Here is a 21,724-nt window from a genome sequence, read left to right as displayed (position 1 = left end):
TAGCTAAGAATAGAAACAGGTGCAGGTATACTTGCGTGTACACCAATGCTAGGAGTTTAGTAAATAAATTTGATGAATTTGAGGTATTGCTCAAAACATCAAAGGCAGATATTGTTGGGATAACAGAGACGTGGTGTCACACAGATATAAGGGATGCAGAACTGCAATTTGGGGAGTACAACGTCTACAGAAAGGATAGACAGGATAGGAAGGGGGGAGGGGTTATGCTATTAGTTAAGAAACACATAAAAACCAAGGAAGTGAAGCCGGTCACAATCGCTGGACAGTGCAGTGTTGAGTCAGTTTGGTGTGACATAAGCATTGGGAGATCAAAATTGAGAGTAGGAGTGTGCTATAGGCCTAATGACTCTGATGAGTATAATAAGGAACTGTACAGGGAAATAGAGTGGGCCAGTAAATCAGAGAGTCTTATAATGGGAGATTTTAATTTCCCAGATATTGACTGGAATTTGGGGGCTGGTTACTCACACACTAGCAGGGCTTTTGTGGATTTATTGGATGATTGTTTTCTACATCAGCATGTTCGGGAGGCAACTAGAGGGAGTAATACTCTTGATTTGATTATCAGCAGTGATTCTTCATGCATTAAGAATCTGCAGATAAATGAACCACTAGGTGGCAGTGATCACAGTGTGCTGAAGTGGGAGTTACTGAAAGAGGTAACTACCATTAGGGGTAAAGGGAAGGGTTATTGCTTCCGTAAAGGCGACTACGATGGACTGAGACAGTATTTAAATTCTATACAGTGGGACCAACTGATGATGTTACCAACAGCAAATTCAAAATGGGAAGCATTCAAAGAACTTATCTTGCAAGCTACTAGGCTTTACATACCAACTAAGAAATATTGTTCAAGGTTTAGGCCAAAATGGATGTCAGATGAACTAATGAGGCATATGGCAGAGAAGAAAAATGCATGGGATACTTACAAATTAACACATGACACAGAAGCCTATGATAGATACAAGTTGATATGCAACCAAGTTACAAAGGAGGTTAGGCAGGCGAAGGCAGATTACGAGAAATCCTTGGCAAGGGATGCAAAGAAAAACAGCAAAGAGTTCTTTACTTATGTAAACTCTAGAAGGAAGGGGATGAATCAGATTGGTCCACTTGATATTGATGGGTCAACTGTTGATGATCCTGCTCAGGTGGCTAACAAACTAAATGAATATTTTGCATCGACATTCACACATGAGGAGTTATTCAGCAAGGGGAATGCCAGAGGTGTATTCAACTCTAGCAGTAAGCTACAGAATCTTGAAATAACTGAGAGTAAAGTGGAGGAGAAACTGTTGAAGATAAACACAAGAAAGGCACCCGGGGTGGATGGGATCTATCCAGTTATATTAAAGGAGGCAGCAAAGGAAGTAAGCAAACCCTTAGCCATAATTATGAGAGCTTCCTTGGACTCAGGGGAGGTACCCATAGACTGGAAATGTGCAAATGTGACCCCAATTCACAAAGGAGGATCAAAGGCTGACACAAGTAATTATAGACCTGTGAGCTTAACTTCTGTTCCAGGAAAATTAATGGAGGCACTGGTTAAAGAAGCACTGCAGGATCATTTAGACAAGACTTCAGTTATAGCTCAGACACAGCATGGTTTTGTTAAGGGGAAGTCTTGCCTGACCAACTTGATTGGATACTATGATGCAGTCACAAAAGAACTGGATGCAGGGAATAACTTTGATATTATATACTTGGATCTTAGAAAGGCTTTTGATACTGTTGAACATGGAAGACTGCTACACAAATTGGAGCAGTGTGACATTGGAGGCAAATTGCTGCTATGGATAAAGGGGTGGTTGAGGGGGAGAAGACAGAGAGTGGTAATCAATGGACACTGCTCATCGTGGACTAATGTTATTAGTGGAGTCCCTCAGGGCTCAGTGTTGGGTCCACTATTGTTTTCTGTATTTATAAATGATATTGATGATGGTATATCAAGCTTAATGTCCAAGTTTGCAGATGATACAAAGGTTGGCAGGGTTGTCAAGGACACTACTGACACTATGCTGCTGCAACAGGATCTGGAAAGGTTGAGCAGATGGGCTGAGAGGTGGCAAATGAAGTTTAACATTGACAAATGTAAAGTACTACACATGGGAAACAGCAATCCCAGAGCAATGTATCAACTCTGTGGTACTACACTGACAGTGGTAGAGAATGAAAGGGACTTGGGGGTGATTGTGCAGGCAGATATGAAGTTCTCTGAGCAGTGCAGACGGGCTGCAAGAGTAGCTCATGGAGTATTGTCAATGATATACAGGAATTTTTCCAGCAGGGATAAGGAGGTGATTATTCCATTGTATAAGGCAATGGTCAGGCCACACCTAGAGTACTGTATACAGGTCTGGAGGCCTCATTTCAAGAAGGATGTAGAGCTGCTGGAACGAGTACAGAGAAGGGCAACAAGATTAGTGAATGGAACAAAGGGGTGCTCTTACGAAGAAAGGCTTAAGTTTTACAAATTACAGTGTCTGGAGACTAGGCACCAGCGAGGTGATCTGATAGAGGTGTATAAAGCCTTGAATGGTTTAAGCATGCTCAATGCTGATGGGATTCTTCCTCTAGCTCAGAAAAATCACCTGAGAGGGCATAAATTCAAATTGAGGAAAGACAGATGTAGGATAGACGTGCGGAAATTTGCCTTTAGCCAGCGGGTGGTTGGTTGGTGGAACAGACTGCCATCCCTTGTGGTGGAGGTTGATAGCCTAAATAAGTTTAAGGCTCAGCTGGACAGGTATTTTGAACGAACAGAGGGGTGACGTGGAAGTGGGTTTTTTTTTTTTTTTTTTTTTTTTTTGGCTGATGCTGCATAAGCTTGCTTTCTTGCATCAAATGCCTCTACTAATGCTAATGCTAATATGGCAGTTGAAGGTTAACAATGATTAATGCAAGCTATTGCATATCAGTAATCCCAGATTAACATACCAACTGTGTGGTACTACACCCAACATAGCAGGAAATGAAAAATACCTGGGGTAAATGTGCAGTCAGACAAGTTCTCTGAGTAGTGAAGGAAGACTGCTGGGTCAGTTCATGGGAGTTTTTTCAAGGATATACAGGAACTTTGCTAGCTGGAATAAGGAGGTAATTATCCCATTGTACAAGGCAATGGTTAGGCCATCACGGGTATTGTACAGGTCTGAAGACCTCATTTTAGGAAGGATGTAGCTCTGCTAGAAATAAGAGCAGAGAAGGTCAACAAGATTAATGAAGAGAACATAAAGATAGGCTTACCAATAAAGGCTTCAGTTCTGCAAATTGCAGTGAATGAATTGAGCACGTTCCATGATGATGACAAACTTCCTCCTGCTCAGACAAACATAAGGGTGCATAAATTCAAATTGAAGAAGGATGGTTGTAGGATAGAGATGCAGAGGTTTTCCTTCAGCCAGAATATGGTTTGCCATCAGCCAACATTTATGAGACAGAGAGTGGACAGACTTTGTAAGAGACTGGTCATTAATTAACCTGATTGTCCCTTTTTTGAATTGAGTCTAAAAGTATGAGAAAGGTTTTGGGGATGCCACACAAGATATGGGAATAATATTCATTGCTAAGGCAAATATGAGATAGTTGTTTAGAAGAAAAGTAATACTAAGAGCAAAAAAGAAAACCCATTTTTTTTGATGCAGAGGAAGCAATATTGGATGCAAAGAAATAATTTTGATATCATATACTTGGCTTCCAAGGAAAGCTTTTGATAATTGCACATGAAAGACTGCTCAACAAATTGGGGAATTGTGGCATTAAGGGCAAGTTACTGCTCTGGATAAAGGGATGGTTTGAGCGAGAGAGGACAGAGAATAGTTATTAATAGACACTGCCATTTGTTGACTAATGTTATTAATGGAGTCCCCCAGAGCTCAGTGCTAGACCCATTGTTGTTTTCTACATTTATTAATGATATCGATGAAGGTATAACAGGATTGTCTAAGTTTGCAGATCATATAAAGATTGGCAAGGTGGCTAATGACATCAGGGTCAGTTGCTACAACAAGATCTAGAAAAATTAGGCAGATGAGCTGAGATATAGCAGTTGAAGGTTGATCACCAGAGCAAATTTCCATTTGGTGTTGTGGAAGTAAGGAGTTTGAATTAATTCGAGATCAAGACAAATTATTGGAGGAAATTGACAGGTGATGCGAGGTTTTTTTTTTTTTTAGGTGATGCTTTATAAGATTGCTTTCTTGCATCATCTGCCACTACTAATACTAACACTAATATTTGTGATGTGTTTATGCCAAAATAAATTAAAAGTCAGACTAATAAAGATATGTGATAATCTACATCAATCTGAGAGTCACTGATGATAAGCATAGAAGCAAGAGACTCTTTTTTGAAAGATATAAGACAGGACTGGGCTTTAGAAGGATTGAAATTAAAATCTCTGAAGAATTGTCTGGAGATTAGCATTTAAGGAAATGCTGGTGGATATTTGAAAAGTTGAAACTGTTTGTGCAGGTCAAGCTTTCTCAAACTGGAAGATGGAATTCAATGTGCTGCATTGGCTATGCTATGGATAGGATTTTCAGTTAATTTCTAGTAAATAGTGAGATCATCAATATACATGAGCAAAAGGGTGTGAGAAAGAACTGAAGCTTGGGGGAACCAGAATTAGTGCAGAAGTCAGAAGACAGAGAGCCACCCACCGCCACCTGCAGAGAGCATTCAGAGAGAAAACTGAGTCCAAGTTGCAAAAAAATAGTCCATAAGATGGGAGCTTATTTGGAAGATCTTTATGCCAAACATGATCAAAAGCCAAGAAATATCAAGAAAGAGAAGCTGCTTGAGATTTATTACACTTTTCCAATGATTTCTTTTCCAAATATGAGTAAGAAAAGCCAATATGACACCAGTGGATTAACACTAGCACATATTGCTGATCATTCATCAGAACAAAGGTTTAGAGATAGTTAGGATTTGGCAATTAATGTATTTCTCCATTACTCTGGGAACAGTAGGGGTAAGTGCAAGGGATGATAACTGAATGGGAAGGATTTTTAGGATCTGGCTGGATATGAGCAAATTTCAAAGGAGGAGAAAAAAATACCAGTAGAATAAGAAAGCATAAAAAGGCAACACAGAGCACAGGTTTTGAAAACAAGTAGAGAAATGCCTTCAGGAGCTTCACCTTTCTTTGCATTGAACTAATGGGCCAGTAAATCAGAATGTCTTGTAATGGGGGATTTTAACTTTCCAGATATTGACAAGAACTTGTGGATTGGTAACTCGCACACTAGAAAGACTTTTGTGGATGATTTATTGGAGGATTGTTTTCTACAGCAACATGTTCGAGGGGCAACCAGAGGCAATAATACTCTCGATCTGATTATCAGCAGTGATTATTCGTACATTAAGAATTTGCAGATAAAGGAACCACTAGGTGACAGCGATCACAGTGTGGGATTTACTTAAAGATGTAACTAGCATCAAGGGTAAAGGGAAGGGTTTTTGCTTTCGTAAAGGCGAGTACAGTGGTCTCAGAGAGTTTTTAAATTCTATACAGTGGGATCAACTGATGATGTTAAAAACAGCAAATTCTAAATGTGAAGCCTTCAAAGAATTAATCTTGGAAGCTACTAGGATTTTCATATCAACTAAGAAATACTGTTCAAGATTTAGACCTAAATGGATGTCAGATGAACTAATGAGGTTCATGGAAGAGAAGAAAAATGCATGGGATGCATAAGAATTATCAGGTGACACAGAAGCTTATGGCAGATATAAGCTAGTCTGTAATCAAGTCACAAAGGAGGTTAAGCAAGTGAAAGCTGATTACGAGAAATCCTTGGCAAAGCATGCAAAGAAAAACAACAGACTTCTTTACTTATGTAAACTCTAGAAGGGGATGAATCAGATTGGTCCACTTGATGTTGGTGGTTTGACTGTTGCTGATCCTGCTCAGAAAACTGCCAAACTGAATGAGTATTCTGCATCTACATTCACACATAGGATTCTGTAAGGAAGGGGAGGACAGAAGTTTACTAAACTCTAACAGGGAGCTAAATGAGTTTGTAATTACAAAGAGCAAAGTGGAGGGGAAATTGTTGAAGTTAAACATAAAAAAGGCACCTAAGGTGGATGGAATCTATCCAGTTATATTGAAGGAGGCAGTGAGGGAAGTAAGCAAACCCTTAGCCATAATATGACAACAGGATCTTCTAGAAAAGTTAAGCAGATGGGCTGAAAATTTGCAGTTGTAGAAAACTTGCAAATGATACCAAGGTCAGTAGAGTAATTAATGATCAGTGCAACCATAACTTCCTCAGGACGGTTAATGCAGCAAACGCAAGGTATAATAATTATGTAAGATACTCATTTCCTTCTACATTTCAATAAAAATTGAAAGAAGAATTTAAGAGCTCTTGCGTGATTGATACAATTAAAAAAATAACAAAGCAAGTACAGTAATTAATTAAAATGAATTTGAGAAACTTTTCAAAAGCAGTGATTGCTTTTGAATCAAACTCAAAATGAAACAGTGGACACAAGTTAGAGCAATGTTTCCCAAACTGGAGTCCATAGACTAGTTATGGGGGTCCGCAAGATAGTGGTCAACATTTTTATATATATATGGTCAACCATATATTGCATGAAATTCTGACAAATAAAACTATTAAATGTTCATTAGAATATTAAGAAAAGTTTAAGAAGGTTAACAGATTTTTTTTAAAATGACTAAAAATAATTTTGGAATGATTCCATAAAGATAACCCCTGGCTTTTAGCCGTGAAGGGTATTGTGTACGGCATGTGCGTTTTGTATGCAATAAAGAGTTCTTCTTCTTCTTCTTATAAGGTAATCAAATATCAGGGATGGTGGAAAGTGTTTTGGCATTTGGTTAAAAATCTGAGATCAGAGGAAGAAAATACTGTGATGTACTACTAAAATATCCAAAGGAATTGAAAAAAGGAAAAATTTTGAAATAGAGAAAACTGTGGGCTCTCTCTCTTTCATTTGCATTAGTTGAGGCATATGATGCAAGAAAGCAAGCTTATAGAGCATCACCAAAAAAAAAAAAAAAAACCCTACCCATTTTCCCCATCCGGTCACTCCAAATGTTTGTTTAGTTCAGCCTTAAATTTATTTAAGCTATCAACTTCCACAATAATAGATGGAAGTCTGTTCCAGCAATCAACTACCCGCTGGCTAAAGGCAAACTTCCGTACATCTATTCCACAACTGTCTTTCCTCAATTTGAATCTATGCCCATTTAGGTTCTTAATCTGAGCAAGCGGAAGTATCCCATCAGTATTGAGCCTGCTCAAACCATTCCAAGGCCTTGTACACCTCAATCAGATCACCTCACAAGTGTCTAGTCTCCAGATGCTGCAACTTGCAGAATTTAAGCCTTTCTTGGTAAGAGAACCCATTGTTCCTCTCACCAATCTTGTTGCCCTTCTCTGTACTCGTTCTAGCAAATTTACATCCTTCCTAAAATGAGGCCTCCAGACTTGTACGCAGCATTCAAGGTGTGGCCTGACCATTGCCTTAAAAAAAGGGATAATCACCTTATTGTCTCAGCTAATAAAATTCCTATATACCATTGACAAAACTCCATGAGCTACTCTGGCCACCTGTCTGCAATGCTCAGAGAACTTCATATCTGACTGAACAATTACACCCAGTCCTTTTTCATTCTCCACCTCGCTGAGTGTAGTACCACATAGTTGGTATGTTTCTCTTGGGTGACTGCTACCCATATGCAGTACTTTGAATTTGTCAATATTAATCTTCAGTTGCCACTTCTCAGTCCATCTGCCTAACTTTTCTAGATCCTGTTGCAGTAGCATACTGTCTTTTTCATCATTAACAACCCTGCCAACCTTTGTATTATCTGCAAACTTGGACACCTGCATTGATATCATTAATAAATACACAAAACAACAATGGATCCGGCACAGAACCCTGGGGGACTCCACTAATAACATTAGTCCATGTAGAGCAGTGCCCATTTAATACCACTCTCTGCCATCTCCCACTCAACCATCCTTTTATCCATTGCAGCAACTTGCCCTTAATGACATACCACCCAATCTGTACAGCGGTCTATATGATATCAAAATTATTTTTTGCATCCAGTTCCTTTGTGACCACATTGTACTATCCAATTAAATTGGTCAGACAAGTCTTCCCATGCTGTGTCTGAACTATTAATGCAGTCTTGTCTAGGTTATCCTGCATCACTTCTTTAACCAGTGACTCCATTATTTTCCCCATAACAGAAGTTAAAGTAACAGGTCTATAATTATTTGTGTCACCCTTTGAACCCCCTTTGTGAATTGGGGATACATTTGCACATCTCCAGTCCATGGGGACCTCCCCTGAATCTAAAGATGCTCTCATAATTACGGCTAAGGGTTTACTTCCTTCCCTCGCTGCCTCCTTCAATATAAATGGATAGATTCCATTTGTCCCAGGTGCCTTTTTTATGTTTAACTTGAACAATTTCTCCTCCACTTTGCTCTGTTATTACAAAATCATTTAGCTCCCTGTTAGAGTTTAGTAAACTTCTGTCCTCCCCTTCCTTACAGAATTCCTCATGTATGAATGTAGATGCAGAATACTCATTCAGTTTGGCAGCTATCTGAGCAGGATCATCAACAGTCGAACCACCAACATCAAGCGGACCAATCTGATTCATCCCCTTCTAGAGTTTACATAAGTAAAGAAGTCTATTGTTTTTCTTTGCATCCTTGCCAAGGATTTCTCGTAATCAGCCTTCGCTTGCCTAACCTCCTTTATGCCTTGATTACAGACTAGCTTATATCTGCCATAGGCTTCTGTGTCATCTGATAATTTATATGCCTTCCACGCATTTTTATTCTCTGCCATGAGCCTCATTAGTTCATCTGACATCCATTTAGGTCGAAATCTTGAACAGTATTTCTTAGTTGTAATGAAAAGCAGTGGCATGTTATACCTTCATTGGGCCCAAGGCAAAACGGAATTTGGGGGCCCCAATCTAAAAAATTAAAAAAAAGAACATTTTCAATTTCATTTTATTGTGACAACAAAACAAACTAATTATATGGCATAAGAACTAAACATAAAAATTTCATCAAAATCGGTAAAACCATTTTTGAAAAAAAAACAAAAAAAAACGTAATTTTCAAATTAATCTTCAAGAAAAGTTCATTGATCTTGGCAAGTAGAAAATTCATTTTCTGATAAAAATCACTTAAAAAATATTAGTAAAAAACAGCAATGAGATTTTGAAGCAGTGATTTTGGGGGCCCCCTCTGATTGGGGGGGAGTCTAGCAGTTGCCTTTTTTGTCTAATAGGATAACGTGCCACTGATGAAAAGTCCAGTAGTTTCCAAGAATAATTCCTTGAAGGCTTCCCCCATTTAGAATTCAACTGATGATGTTAAAAACAATGAATTCTAAATGGGAAGCCTTCAAAGAATTAATCTTGGTAGCTACTAGGCTTTTCATACCAACTAAGAAATACTGTTCAAGATTTAGACCTAAATGGATGTCAGGTGAACTAATGAGGCTCGTAGCAGAGAAGAAAAATGCATGGGATGCATATAAATTAATCAGATGACACAGAAGCCTATGGCAGATATAAGCTAGTCTGTAATCAAGTCACAAAGGAGGTATATAAAAGGTATACAAAAAGGACATGGGAAATATTGTGTGTGGAAAGGCAGTGAGTTGGTATGAAATCATGCCTGAAATGCTGAAATCTGATAAGATATAATGTTCCATTATTCAGAGATCATCTTCTAAAAGACAAGTTCCAGAAGACTGGAGTAAGTAGGGTTAGTTGCATCAATAATAAAAAACAGGAAATAAAAGATGAATTTGGTAATTATAGAGAAATTTTTTCATACATGATTTATAATTTAAGTAACTTATAATAGAATATTCTACTATCTCAAGATTCACATCCAATTTGATGTCTTCGTAAAATGAATAATTAACTTTTATTTCTCTTTAAGTGGTTATTTTATTCTTTTAGTAATCTTATATTAAAATAAATGTTTCTACATGCATTACATTTAATGTTAATGAAGTTTAATCAAAAATTTAAACAATTAAAAAAGCAATTACTGTAAAAGAAATCCTTTCATAAAATATCAATGTACAGCAGTCCTTCACCAACTGTGTATTTTTGAATATGTGCAATATCTAGCCATGTCCTTGAGGCATTCAGCTCATATTATATCATTACAATGTCGAGATTTGTCCGTGTAGCTCAGTTAATTTAATATTATTATTTAAGTGAGAGTGATGAAGTTATATGTTTAACGCATTATTTAAAAGAAGGAGAGTCACGAAAGAGGAAATTCTGCATCTTGATAAAACCACTAGCTAGGAGTCCCTGATTTGAGGAATTACAGTATACAGGAACATTGGTTGTCCCTGATATTTTTGAATTTGACAGTGGGTTGCCTGTAGCATAGTTGTAATCATTAGCTCCTATGCATTGCCATATTACTCTGGGAGAAGTAAATTGCACTCTGCAATGTTGAAATTGCAGCACCCAAAAGGAATGATCAGAGGTAAATGGAAATCAGTAGGTGGATGAGTTGTGCAGACATACAAATGATTAAAATATGAGACCAATCGGGAAGATGCTTCGGCTGATATAAAAACAAACATAGAGATTGTGGAGTTCAAAGCAATGCGCACATGTGATACAATTAACAAGATTCTGTGTCATAGGAACCCACTTCAGAGTGCAAGGAGATTGTAGAGAATGCTGAGATTTCGCATTCAACACTGACATAAGCAACTTCAACAGAAGGCAGATTACTAGACTTCAAGAGGTTGAATGGCTGCTTCATCATTTAGCAGAATGTGTGGGCTGCAATACCACAGTGTACAGATGTTAGCAACAGTGACTGTGGGAAGATACAATTGCTTGTCAAATGGGTAGTGGAGCACAACGAAAGACTACAGAACAGGAGGACTGTCTTATCTGTTAACAGGTTTACACTGCACCATCAGCCACACTTGCTACCATCCAATGAGCTGCAACATCAGCTGGCTGTCACCTCATCGCCCATTGAACTACTGCATGCTAAATGGCAGGGGACTGCTGCGCATAGTGGCCAATGCATCGATTACCTATGACCACTGCCCAGTGTCAATAGTGTCTAGAATGGTGCCACACATGGGCCAGCTGGGATATAGAATGGCATCAAATGGTCTTTGGTGATGAATCCCACTTCTGCTTGGGGTCGGATGATCGCCACATAGATGTGTGGTGATGACAGGGTGGATACAATGATCCTAGAGTCATTGTTCAATGTCACAGTGCATGTCCTGTTGGTGTTATGGTGCAATCTGTTTTGATAGTCAGTCATTGTTTGTGTTCGTCAATGGCAATCGGACTGCTCACCACTATGTCACAGAGATTCTGGAACCCATCACTCTCCCCTTTCTTACTGGAGTTTCTGATGCCACTTTTTTAGCAAGACAACACCCGAACACATACCACAGGCATTTCCACTGAGTGCTTTTGTGGCATGGAGATACTGTCTTGGCCAGCCAGGTCCCTGGATTTCTCCCTCATCAAGCACATGATCCACGACTGGATACCATCTAAGAACCACGTGCAACAATCACTGATTCTGCAGGATCAGAGGCTAGGAGGGTAATACCACAGGAGGCTATATGATACCTGCATGACAATGCTGAGACACTTTATAGATACTTTATAGTATTTTTTGGATTTTTTTAATAGTTTTATATAATTAAAATGTTTTCACATTCTTTTTTTTTTAAACTTTATAATATATTATATGACTGGGTATGTCACTTAGGGATTGTTTCTCTTAACCCCCTATGTCCTATAATCTGTAACCCTTCTTCAACTACATGCTAGTCGGGAACAGTCCACAGTTGGCAATGGATTACTGTACTTATAAATGTAATTGATTGATTACCTTATCAAAATTTTTATCCCATTCTGACCTGGTTACAACAAACCTTACATTCTCATTCATGTATTCTTCAACACAGCTGAAAATAACAAAACGTTGAGAATAATTACTTTAAAATCAGATTTAAAAAATACTGAAAAGTAGTATTTAATATTTCACATTCAGACAGTATAAATGTTTCTTCTACTTCCCACTATAAAGAGAATATAACTTTTAAATTACAAAATAGATAATGATGTTTTTGCCTTGATTTTGAAATTATGAAAAGCAGCAGGGTTTTCCAACAGCTAATGATGCTAATGGTTCATTAGCACAGTTTTTTCAGGAAAATGTCAACATAGGTGAACAACTATCTGATGAAGAACCAATAAGTTGTTACTGTTATGAGGGTTTCTAGTGCAAGGGCTATTTATGGCATACTAACCCTATCAATGCAATCTAACCAAACATTGTTGCTTAGGAAACAAATAGGATGAATTCAGAGGCAGACCAAAAATCCTTAAAGAAGCTGTCATAGAAGCGTCTTATCTTTTAAATGATAACCTATTGGCAATATCATTTGTTTAATAGTGCAGTACCAAAGCAATTCATGGTGAGTCATTCTGCTGTGAGATTGAAGACCCTTAACATTACTCGAGGAGTTCACATCCTGCTGTCCATAAAAATGCAATTGCATGAGAAAGCCGTTTTCAGAACATTTATAGTAAAATATTCTGCTATACCGTAAACCAAAAGCTAGCTAGTACTGCTGTTTCATGTTAATGAATAATTTTTTTTACATCTCTTCTTGCAGACACAAAATTTTAAATTTGGTATTAGTAAAGGAGAAATGATGCAAGGAAGGTAGTTTTTGTATATCAGCAAAAAAAAAAAAAAGAAAAAGAAAAGAAAAAACACACTTGGCTATTACATCCTTTATCCTTCATATCATACTTTTTCAACTAACAAAAGGTACCAACCCCATACCCCTGAAATTTCACGATATTGTCAGCCAGCAACCACAAAGGCAGTTTATACCAGAGGATGGAAACATACTGACCAAATATAAAGCTTTTTAAGTCTAGTCTATTAGTTCTCTCCAATAATTTATGACACCTGGTTTTTGAGTCTCATTTCTATGTGAAAATTCCAGTGTCATTCAATTTTCCACAATTAAAGAGCTCAATGTCTTTCATTAAATGCACCCTCCAGGCTTGAGCACAATATCCCAAGTATGGTCTCACCAGTGATGCATAATTAAACTGAATGTTCCTTCCTAAATGCAAAGATATGATAAATAATTAATAAAACATTGCATCCTTCATAACATCTATGCTGGATGGTAACTTTCATGTCAGCTTACGTCATTACACCCAAGTCTCCTCATTTACATCCTTAAGCTGAACTCAAACTAGTGTATAAGTTATTCTCAGGTTATTATTTCCCACATGTAGAATCTTACATTTGTCAGTACTGAAATGAAACAGCCATTTCTAAAACCATCTAAGGAGCTGGTGCAAGTCTACTTAATATGAAAGGCACAACTACTGATGATCCTACAGAGGTTTCTGACAATCTGAATAGATATTTTGCATCTACAGGGAAGAAGGTTTCAGGGATGGGATATCAGAACTTCATCTAACACTGACCAGGAATTCAACGGTTTTATGAAACAGAAAAGAAATCTGGAAGAGAAATTGTTGCAGTAAAAGTGAGAAAGGCACCTGGTGTATGTCTCTAATCTGAGGTGACTTGTTGTTTTTATTTGGTTTTTAGGAGGATTAGCAACTAAGGCCATATTGCTCTGGGAATATGCGGTGGTCATTCCCTGACCTTTCCGTATCCTCCGTATTTGGTGGTCACGGGCTCGAACCCCGATTTAATCAAGAAGTATGTGCTATGCACTGCTGCTCCTGCCCACCTGGCCTAAGGTGACTTTCCTTATATTATAATCACCTCCTTATCCCTGCTAGAAAAATTCCTATAAAAAGAAGACAAGACACCATGACCTACTATTGCAGACGGTCTGCACTGCTCAAAAATCTTCATATCTGCCTGCACGTAATTTACCCCCATGTTCTTTTCGTTCTCTACCACTGTCAGTGTAGTACCATAGAGTTGATACGTTATTCTGGTATTACTGCTTCCCATATGTAGTACTTTACATTTGTCAATGTTAAACTTCATTTGCCACCTCTCAGCCCATCTGCTCAACTTTTATAGATCCTGTTGCAGCAGCATACTGTCATTAGTGTCCTTAACAACCCTGCCAACCTTCGTATCATCTGCAAACTTGGACATTAAGCTTAATATACCATCATCAATATCATTTATAAATACAGAAAACAACAATGGACCCAGCACTGAACCCTGAGGGACTCCACACTGCTCCAATTTGTTCAGTAGTCTTCCATGTGCTACAGTATCAAAAGCCTTTCTAAGATCCAAATATATGATATCAAAGTTATTCCCTGCATCCAGTTCCTTTGTGACCACATCATAGTATACAATCAAATTGATCAGGCAACACTTTCCCTTAACAAAACCATGCTGTGTCCGAGCTATAACTGAAGTCTTGTCTAGATGATCCTGCAGTGCTTCTTTAACCAGTGACTCCATTAATATTCCTGGAACAGAAGTTAAACTAACAGATCTATATTTACTTGTGTCGCCCTTTCATCCTCCTTTGTGAATTGGGATCACATTTGCACATCTCCAGTCTAAAGGTACCTCCCCTGAGTCCAAAGAAGCTCTCATAATTATGGCTAAGGGTTTGCTTACTTCCTTTGCTGCCTCCTTTAATATAACTGGATAGATCTCATCCACCCCGGGTGCCTTTTCACGTTTATCTTCAACAATTTCTCCACCACTTTCCTCTCAGTAATTACAAAATCATCAGCCGACCGGGCTAGCCGAGTGGGTAAAGTACCTGCCCGGCAACCCAAAGGTCGCGGGTTCGATTCCCGCCTCGGGCTTGGATCAAAGTACTGCAAAAACCTTGGGAGGTGCAATATGGCCACAGAAGCCGATGCGCCAACAACTACCAAATCAAAAAAAAAAAAAAACCAAATCAACAAAATCATCTAGCTCACTGCCAGAGTTTAATTCACTTCTGGCATTCCCCTCCCTGAATAACTCCTCATGTGTGAATGTAGATGCAAAACACTCATTTAGTTTGTTAGCCACCTAACCAGGATCATCAACAGTGAAACATCAATATCCAGTGGACCAATCTGATTGATCCCTTTCCTTCTGGAGTTTACATAGGTAAAGAATTCTTTGCTGTTTTTCTTTGCATCCTTTGCCAAAGATTTCTCATAATCTGCTTTTGCCTGCCTAATCTCCTTTGTGACTTGCTTACAGACCAACTTATATCTATCATAGGCTTCCATGTCACCCATTAATTTATATGTTACTCATGTATTTTTCTTCTCTGCCATATGTGTCATTAGTTCATCTGACATTCATTTAGGCCTAAACCTTGAACAATATTCCTTAGTTGGTATGTAAAGCCTTGTAGCTTCCAAGATTAATTCTTTGAATGCTTCCCATTTTGAATTTGCTGTTGGTAACATCATCAGTTGGTTCCATCGTATAGAATTTAAATACTGTCTCAGACCTTCATAGTCATCTAATGACTCCGATGAGTATAATAAGAAACTGTACAGGGAAATAGAGTGGGCCAGTAAATCAGAGAGTCTTATAATGGGGGATTTTAATTTCCCAGATATTGACTGGAATTTGGGGGCTGGTCACTCATACACTAGCAAGGCTTTTGTGGATTTATTGGATGATTGTTTTCTACATCAGCATGTTCGGGAGGCAACTAGAGGGAGTAATACTCTTGATTTGATTATCAGTAGTGATTCTTCATACATTAAGAGTCTGCAGATAAATGAACCACTAGGTGGCAGTGATCACAGTGTGCTGAAGTGGGAGTTACTCAAAGAGGTAACTACCATTAGGGGTAAAGGGAAGGGTTATTGCTTTCGTAAAGGCGACTACGATGGACTGAGACAGTATTTAAATTCTATACAGTGGGACCAACTGATGATGTTACCAACTGCAAATTCAAAATGGGAAGCATTCAAAGAACTTATCTTGGAAGCTACTAGGCTTTACATACCAACTAAGAAATATTGTTCAAGGTTTAGGCCTAAATGGACGTCAGATAAACTAATGAGACATATGGCAGAGAAGAAAAATGCATGGGATACATACAAATTAACACGTGACACAGAAGCCTATGATAGATACAAGTTGATCTGTAACCAAGTTACAAAGGAGGTTAGGCAGGCGAAGGCAGATTACGAGATATCTTTGGCAAGGGATGCAAAGAAAAAGAGCAAAGCGTTCTTTACTTATGTAAACTCTAGAAGGAAGGAGATGAATCAGATTGGTCCACTTGATATCGATGGGTCAACTGTTGATGATCCTGCTCAGGTAGCTAACAAACTAAATGAATATTTTGCATCGACATTCACACATGAGGAGTCATTCAGCGAGGGGAATGCCAGAGGTGTATTCAACTCTGGCAGTAAGCTAGAGAATCTTGTAATCTCTGAGAGTAAAGTGGAGGAGAAATTGTTGAAGATAAACACAAGAAAGGCACCTGGGGTAGATGTGATCTATCCAGCTATATTAAAGGAGGCAGCAAAGGAAGTAAGCAAACCCTTAGCCATAATTATGAGAGCTTCCTTGGATTCAGGGGAGGTACCCATGGACTGGAGATATGCAAATGTGATCCCAATTCACAAAGGAGGATCAAAGGCTGACACAAGTAATTATAGACCTGTGAGTTTAACTTCTGTTCCCGGAAAATTAATGGAGGCACTGGTTAAAGAAGCACTGCAGGATCATCTAGACAAGACTTCAGTTATAGCTCGGACACAGCATCGTTTTGTTAAGGGGAAGTCTTGCCTGACCAATTTGATTGGATACTAAGATGCAGTCACAAAAGAACTGGATGCTGGGAATAACTTTGATATTATATACTTGGATCTTAGAAAGGCTTTTGATACTGTTGCACATGGAAGACTGCTGCACAAATTGGAGCAGTGTGGCATTGGAGGCAAATTGCTGCTATGGATAAAGGGGTGGTTGAGGGGGAGAAGACAGAGAGTGGTAATCAATGGACACTGCTCATCGTGGACTAATGTTATTAGTGGAGTCCCTCAGTGTTCAGTATTGGGTCCATTTTTGTTTTCTGTATTTATAAATGATATTGATGATGGTATATCAAGCTTAATGTTCAAGTTTGCAGACAATACGAAGGTTGGCAGGGTTGTCAAGGACACTACTGACACTATGCTGCTGCAACAGGATCTGGGAAGGTTGAGCAGATGGGCTGAGAGGTGGCAAATGAAGTTTAACATTGACAAATGTAAAGTACTACATATGGGAAACAGCAACCCCAGAGCAACGTATCAACTCTGTGGTACTACACTGACAGTGGTAGAGAATGAAAAGGACCTGGGAGTGGTTGTGCAGGCAGATATGAAGTTCTCTGAGCAGTGCAGACAGGCTGCAAGAGTAGCTCATGGTGTATTGTCAATGATATATAAGAATTTTTCTAGCAGGGATAAGGAGGTGATTATTCCCTTGTATAAGGCAATGGTCAGACCACACCTAGAGTACTGTATACAGGCCTGGAGGCCTCATTTCAAGAAGGATGTAGAGCTGCTGGAACAAGTACAGAGAAGGGCAACAAGAGTAGTGAATGGAACAAAGTGATGTTCTTATGAAGAAAGGCTTAAGTTTTGCAAATTACAGTGTCTGGAGACTAGGCACCAGCGAGGTGATATGATAGAGGTGTACAAAGCCTTGAATGGTTTGAGCATGCTCAATGCTGATGGGATTCTTCCTCTTGCTCAGAATAATCACCTGAGAGGGCATAAATTCAAATTGAGGAAAGACAGATGTAGGATAGACGTGCGGAAATTTGCCTTTAGCCAGCGGGTGATTGGTTGGTGGAACAGACTTCCATCCCTTGTCGTAGAAGTTGATAGCCTAAATAAGTTTAAGGCTCAGCTGGACAGGTATTTCGAACGAACAGAGGGGTGAAGTGGAAGTGGTTATTTTTTTATTTATTTATTTATTTTATTTTATTTATTTTATTTTTTTTTGGCTGATGCTGCATAAGCTTGCTTTCTTGCATCAAATGCCTCTACTAATGCTAATGTCACACCAAACTGACTTGACACTGCACTGTCCAGCGATGTCGACTGGCTTCACGTCCTTGGATTTTATGTGTTTCTTAACTAATAGCATAACCCCTCCTCCCTTCCTATTCTGTCTTTGATACTGTGTCACATACAGCTGTAAATAAACTTGAGGAATGTTGTATTAAAGGCAAGTTACTTTGAATAAAGGCATGTTTAAGTGGTGGGAGACAGATTAGTGATAAATGGACTACTGTTACAAGTAGGATAGTGCAGTGTTTAATGTTGGGTCCTTTACAGTTTTTAATATTTATTACTGATGTATTTTTGTATTCAAGTTTGATATCTATGATTTCTGATGACAAGGGTGAAGAGATATAGCCTGATTAATGGTTTAATCAGCTATACTATTCAAGAAGATCTAAAACACTGTCAAGGTAAGCTGAAAAATGGCAGCTGAAGTTTAACATTGATAAAAGCAAGATACTGTAATTGGTTCTACCAAGAATAATAGGTAGAACCAAACTGAAGGTAGCTAACAGTGAAAAAGACCTATGTCTAATAGTAATTTTTGACATGATGTTCCTTGAGCAGGGCAGACTGGCTGCTCTGAATGCTGGAACTCTGGAAGCAGGGTTGTTGTTGTTGTTTTATGGTGCACTGGTGTCTAAGTCCATCATGTGGAAGCAGGGATAAAGATATTATTATCCTGTTGTATAAAGCAATGATCAAGCTACATCTTGAATATTGCACACAGGTTTGAAAGCCTCATTCATTTGCTGATGTAAGCATGCAGGAAGAGGTGCAGGGAAGAGCAACAAGATTATTTGGGGGCACAAAAAGGGAATCTTTACCAAGAAAGACTGGAGTACTGTAAATTGCAGCATCTGAAAACTAGCAATAGCATCCTTACTTTCTCTGAATGCAGGAATCCTTACTTTGAGAGAGTAAGGATAAAGGGACATAAATTTAAATTGGAAAAGGATCGTTAAACTGGTGTGCAAAAATCTGCTTTCAGCCAGACTAATTGACTGCTGCAATAAACTTACACCTGGTGTTGTGGAAATGTAGAAGGACCGTGAAGAGTGACCATTTAGAACAACCATCTGCTTCCTGTCTTTCAGTCATTCCAAAATGCACCTCAAGATCTTTCCCCTAATTCTACACTCTAGTTAATACAGCAACTTACCATGGGATGATGTCAAATTCTTTGCTGAAGTGAGTACATAATATCAAAATTATTTCTTGCATCCAACTCCTAAATGGTCAGGTCATAGCAATTTAACATGGTCAAACAAAATTTTCCCTTTCATTTCAATACATCATACTTCAAGATTATTTTGTGAACCTATTAAACCATACAATCAAAAAACTTCCCTATCATTGTGGTTCCCCTCCTTTCTATATTGGTGACACAATGGCACTTTTCCAATTAAAAGGGATTACCAATGAGTACAATGATGACTTCACAATCAACTGTAAACTGTTGGTGTATTTCTTTGCAGCCACTTGCAATATGACTGGATAAATATGATCAATACCTGGGACCTTTCTCCTTATCGAGCTTAGCAATTTTTCTGTTAGGTGCTCTTCAGTAATATCAATATCATACATTCTACAATGTTCCGACAATTTTAATGGCATTAGTAGAGTATCCAGTTCTTCCTTGAATTTATTTAGGTTATCAATTTCCACAACGACAGATGCAAGTTTGTTCCAGTAATCAACTACCCACTGGCCAAAGGCAAATTTACGCACAGCTATTCTACAACTGTCTTTCTTAAATTTGAATTTATGCCCCCTCAGGTTCATAATCTGAGCAAGACAAAGAATCCCATCAGCATTGAGTCTGCTCAACCCATTCAAGGCCTTATACACCTCAATCAGATCACCTAGCAGGTTCCTAGTCTTCAGATGCTGGAGACTAGACACCATATATTAGCAGTGTCCCCTCCCTACGCTGAAAGGGAATTTCTATTACAAAAGATTAACAAAAACAGTCTGTTCTACTCGCCAGCAACATCTACTCATTTATCTACAGCTGTACCATTACCAATGAGCAAAGATCCCATCTGATTTCTATCTCCATACTTAGCTCTCATGGCTAATGATTTCTTATCCTCCAAATATCACCTGCCTAACTCTCTCTGTGGTTTTGTTAAAAACCAACTTATAATTACTATATGAATTTGAGTTGCCTAACACTCAAATTGTCCCATGCCACCTTTTTCTTTTTTACCAAGCTTACTATATACCTTCTCATCCATCTTGACTTCCTCTTTTGTAGTGTCTCTTTAACCCAGCAGTGGAAGTGCCTCATTTGTTGCAAAAATGGTGGGAAGTCACCTGACAGGTGACCAACTTTATTTTTAATTTCTGGAAAAAGACTGAAATTGGAAATTGGGTTTTCTGCTTCTACAATATTAATATTTCATCTTTTCTTAATGGAGTGTGATACATATATGTACGGTTTATTTTTTAATAAAAAATAAATATTTCAAAATTTGTATTTTAAAATCTTTTATTAATAAAAACAAAACATTTTAGACATAAAATATAAACATGAATCTATTAGTCTTTTTCTTTATCCAATATAAAAGATGATTAAGCAACAAGAAATTTCAAATATCTACATGTATGGTCACCCTGACAGGCAAAGAAATTAAAATTTCTTTTTAATTTCTGGAAAAAAAAATTATTGCTTTTTAATTCAGTTCTGATTGCTTTTTTATTTTTATTTTTTTGTACTTTATTCAATTTTGATTGCTTTTTATTCAGTTCAATGATACATCCTGTATATTAATGACATATGTTGTGCCACCACCAGCCTGTCGTATGTAGTGTTTTTATAGTATAGACTCTTCATACTAGTGGAGTAATATTCAGATGTCACTGGTTATCTGGAAATATTTTCTGATCAGTAGCATCAATTTATGACTGCAGTGCATATATGCATGAATAAATTCTTCCAGCAGGATAATGAGCCACATCAGATGACAGGGTTCGTCATCCTGTTGAAGGAACATGAGAGTGAATTTAGCCTACTGTGGTGGCCTCCACAGTTGCCAGATCTCAATCCAACTGAGCACCTATGGGAAGATGTGAAATGAACTCTTTGGAGTAGAGTTCCACAACCAATTAATTTTTAATAACTGTGGAAAGCAACTAAGTCAATATGGACAACCATCCCTGTAACACAATATTGGCACCTCATTGATTCCATGTCACAATGTATCCAAGGCCATACCAAGGGCTAAATGGGGAGCAACTCACTAGCAAGCCAGTGTGCCTAATAAAGTGATCAGTGTGCCTAATAAAGTGATCATTTAGTGTATGTCCCTCACCTACTCATGGAAACATTTAGTAAGGTTGTATATCTCCAGAAATACTCAAAAACAGCATGTGAAACCTGCCTATATTATTAATTATACGCAAAACAGGAACTATAAACATTAAATAATAAACAATATAATTAGATTAAACCGATAAACTAAAAATTAAAACCCTTCATTGAATGTATATTATTTGAATAAAAAAAGTTTGAATTGTTCACAGCAAAAGGTTACAATGAACCTTCAAATAACTCAACAATGTGCATAACACTGGATAATATTTCAGGCTCCATAATAACAAACTCCAACTTCTTTGAAGTTT

The 21,724-nt window shown here is 38.1% G+C and overlaps 1 protein-coding gene across 1 annotated transcript in view; it reads right to left on the bottom strand.

The window, feature by feature from the left end:
• Positions 1-21,724, bottom strand: part of LOC150080070 (DNA repair protein XRCC1-like) — a 179,056-nt gene that overhangs the window by 3,668 nt on the left and 153,664 nt on the right. Inside the window, exon 13 of the mRNA XM_090381651.1 lies at positions 11,934-12,009. Coding sequence (XP_090237777.1) covers positions 11,934-12,009 — 76 coding nt within the window. The remainder of the gene's footprint in view (positions 1-11,933; positions 12,010-21,724) is intronic.

The sequence above is a fragment of the Mastigoproctus giganteus genome, chromosome 9, assembly GCF_048544385.1.
Source record: "Mastigoproctus giganteus isolate SK-2022 chromosome 9, ASM4854438v1, whole genome shotgun sequence".
Classification (NCBI taxonomy): Eukaryota; Metazoa; Arthropoda; class Arachnida; order Uropygi; family Thelyphonidae; genus Mastigoproctus; species Mastigoproctus giganteus.
This window is presented reverse-complemented; position numbering and strand designations above follow the sequence as displayed.